The 2,919-nt window shown below is 45.0% G+C and overlaps 1 protein-coding gene across 1 annotated transcript; it reads left to right on the top strand.

Moving 5' to 3' along the window:
* Positions 1 to 263: 263 nt before the first annotated feature.
* LOC123042558 (wall-associated receptor kinase 4) lies at positions 264 to 2,453 on the top strand. The gene is made up of 2 exons (XM_044464988.1): positions 264 to 1,220; positions 1,323 to 2,453. Exons 1-2 carry the CDS (start codon positions 335 to 337, stop codon positions 1,376 to 1,378), a joined length of 942 nt encoding a protein of 313 aa, XP_044320923.1. The 5' UTR covers positions 264 to 334; the 3' UTR covers positions 1,379 to 2,453.
* Positions 2,454 to 2,919: the final 466 nt, after the last annotated feature.

The following is a 2,919-nucleotide window of genomic DNA, read 5'->3' as shown; positions in this document are numbered from 1 at the left end:
ATAGCAGTTGCAACACGCACACGGCAAATAGTCCTGTGAAGAAAGAAAACAAAAAAAAATGAAAAAAGAAAATCTGTGTTTTCATGTGGCTATCAGCAAATAGCAAGTAGCGGCCATAGCCAAGTCATGTTGGCGTTAGCAACGACCGTCACATCTGATGGGAATAGTGGCCCTGGAATTCCTAGCTACATTTACTGTTTTAATGGACACTATAGACGACTCATACCCGGGGTCACCTTTATACAGTCTACAAATTGCGCCAAGGCAAACACCAAACCCCAACACCAACACCAACACCAGACAGAACAAGACCAGCTTACTGGCGCAACGCACGATGAGCATGATACTCATCGCCATGTCTTTTGTGCTGATGTTCTCAGCAGCTGCGCCAGAAGTCTCTGGAGCCACCGGAGGGCTCTTGCATATCCCTACTACCAACTCCTTGGCTCACTGCATCCCAAGGTGCGGGGACGTCGACATCTTCTATCCCTTTGGTATGGGGCCCGGCTGCTTCCGTCAAGGCTTCGGTCTCACCTGCGACCAATCCACCAAGCATCCCAAGCTCTTTTTAGGCAGCAGCACTGTCCAGGTTACTGACATGTACTACGCCTATGCTTCTACCCCTATAAACATCAAGCTTGCAACAAGGCCAGGTACAGATACCTACAACATGTCATGGGAGGCCCCTTCTAAAGGTATTACTATCAGCAGTGATAATACTTTGTACGTAGTTGGTTGTGATTTTGACTTCACCTTGTTCGAGTATGGTACGGAAGAGAAGGTTTGTTCTTGTATGAGTAGATGCGCCGGCGAGAAGGCAGCAACTGGAGGGCCTTGTAATGGGATAGGTTGCTGCCTCATCCTGTTACCAAGGGACCTGCAAGGCTTTCAGGCAGAACATGTCAGCACTAATATAACTGCAACCCAATCAGATTGGTTGCACCCTGGTATCATGGCTGTCGTGTCACGGGCTGAGTATTACATGTATAATACAACCAATCTTTTCTCAAGTTGGACAGATGCAAGCAATATAGATGATGCGATGCTTAGTGTTACCATCATGGACCAACCAAGCTGTCAAAGTCCACAAATGAACAATGGAGGCTATGCCTGTAGCAACGATAGCAGTTGCCAAAATTCCTCATCTGGTTGTGGTTACGGGTGTTACTGCTCTCCTTATGAACAAGGCAACCCTTACATTTTAGATGGATGCCTGGAAGGTACTTCCATCCCTACTTTTTCTCCAAAATGATTTAAAATTCCCTTATATTTAGTCTTCATCCTCTTGATCTTACTCTTTGTGTATATCTACTGTGAAGCAGATTATAACCCCAAGCCCAAAGGACACTGTCCCGCATCATGTGGATGGCAACTTTAGTTAAGGCGATATTGACAAACACTACAATTTTCTGACAAAAAATCAAACTGGAACAATGTTATCATGTATTAACAACTAAAGTTGCCACCTCGCAGCAACTAAAGTTGTCATCAGAAAACGTTTGGGACGACATGCTTAAATTCCGAACGTTCGGAATTTATTGAGGTCCCAATAATAAAAAGCATCTTGGCATATTCTGGCCGTAGCTTTCCCTCGCGAATATTGACGCTGGCCAGAAAAGGGCTTTACTTTGCTTGCCGTAATGTCTATCCTACCATTCTTTCTTCCTTGATTGATGGATGGGTACCCTAGTGAAATGTCCACTAGGCAGGTCATTGGGTTTAGTTATTCTACGGCACTTTTCCTGTGATTAGTCATGCATGGTGATATTTTCTGCATCCGGACGTGTCATGCCACAGTAATGTGTCTTCCTTGCATTTTACATGTGGTTGTCCTCGCCAGAGTGCAGATAGACATAGACGCGTATATAGATACTCTAACCCTATGAACACATGCACACACATTCTATTTCTATGAGCAACTTCAAGAGACACAGCCACCAGATCTTAAGATTAGTCCTGTCGAAGAGAGTATCGCCTCCCACTGAAACAGTATCCTACCTTCATGAGAAACACAAGTGTCAGGCCAACTCCAGAGCAGGACCCTATCTTGTCTGCGGGATGCAGTTTGCGTCAAACGAACAAAAAAACTAGCCCATCGGCAGACCCCATTTTACTTTTTCGTCCGTTTCGTGTCCGTTTCACGTTATCTCTGGACCAAAGTTAGTCTTGCTTTGGGTCCAAAGCGGCCGGACGCTCTTCGCATCATCCTGGTTATACCTGGTGAAAGTGCAACTATCCCTAGGTGGTTTTGGTAATTCCTAACAATATATCGCTCATTGAACTAATGCTATTCCAAGATAAATATTTCAGGAAAGCTCAATGATTGACATGGCATGGATGAGAAAAGTGGACCCCTCAAAATGCTAAGGACAAAAGGATTGGCTCAAGCTCAAAGCTCAAGACTCTAGATTTTCTATTTTAGTGATCCAAGATCACATTGAGTCTATAGGAAAAGCCAATACTACCAAGGAGGGATGAGGTGTTGCTAATGAGGTTCTTGCTGAAAATGCTTAGTGATATGCTCAAAAGCCCTCAACTACTTTCTCACTTCCACATATGACCTAAACCAAAAGTCAAACTCGGCCCCACCAATTCTTTCTATCCGGCGCCACCGAGTTCAGATATCATAGCCACTGCCACAAACCCTAGGCAAATTGGTCTCACCGATAGGGATCCCGGTCTCACCGAGATGGGATTGTAATCTCTCTGTTTCCCTTCGTAACGTTTCGGTCTCACCAAGATGAGCGATAGGTCCCACCATGATTGCAATGTAAACTATCTGTTTCCCTTTCGTAACGTTTCGGTCCCACTGAGATCAGCGAATCGGTCCCACCGAGTTTATCTGACCAACTCTCTGGTTAGCTTATTACCAAAATCGGTCTCACCGAGTTTGTGTAATCGGTCTCACCGAGATTACGT

Source organism: Triticum aestivum, chromosome 2B (assembly GCF_018294505.1).
Source record: "Triticum aestivum cultivar Chinese Spring chromosome 2B, IWGSC CS RefSeq v2.1, whole genome shotgun sequence".
NCBI lineage: Eukaryota > Viridiplantae > Streptophyta > Magnoliopsida > Poales > Poaceae > Triticum > Triticum aestivum.
The sequence above is the reverse complement of the archived record's forward strand: the minus strand, read 5'-3'. Positions and strand labels throughout refer to the sequence as shown.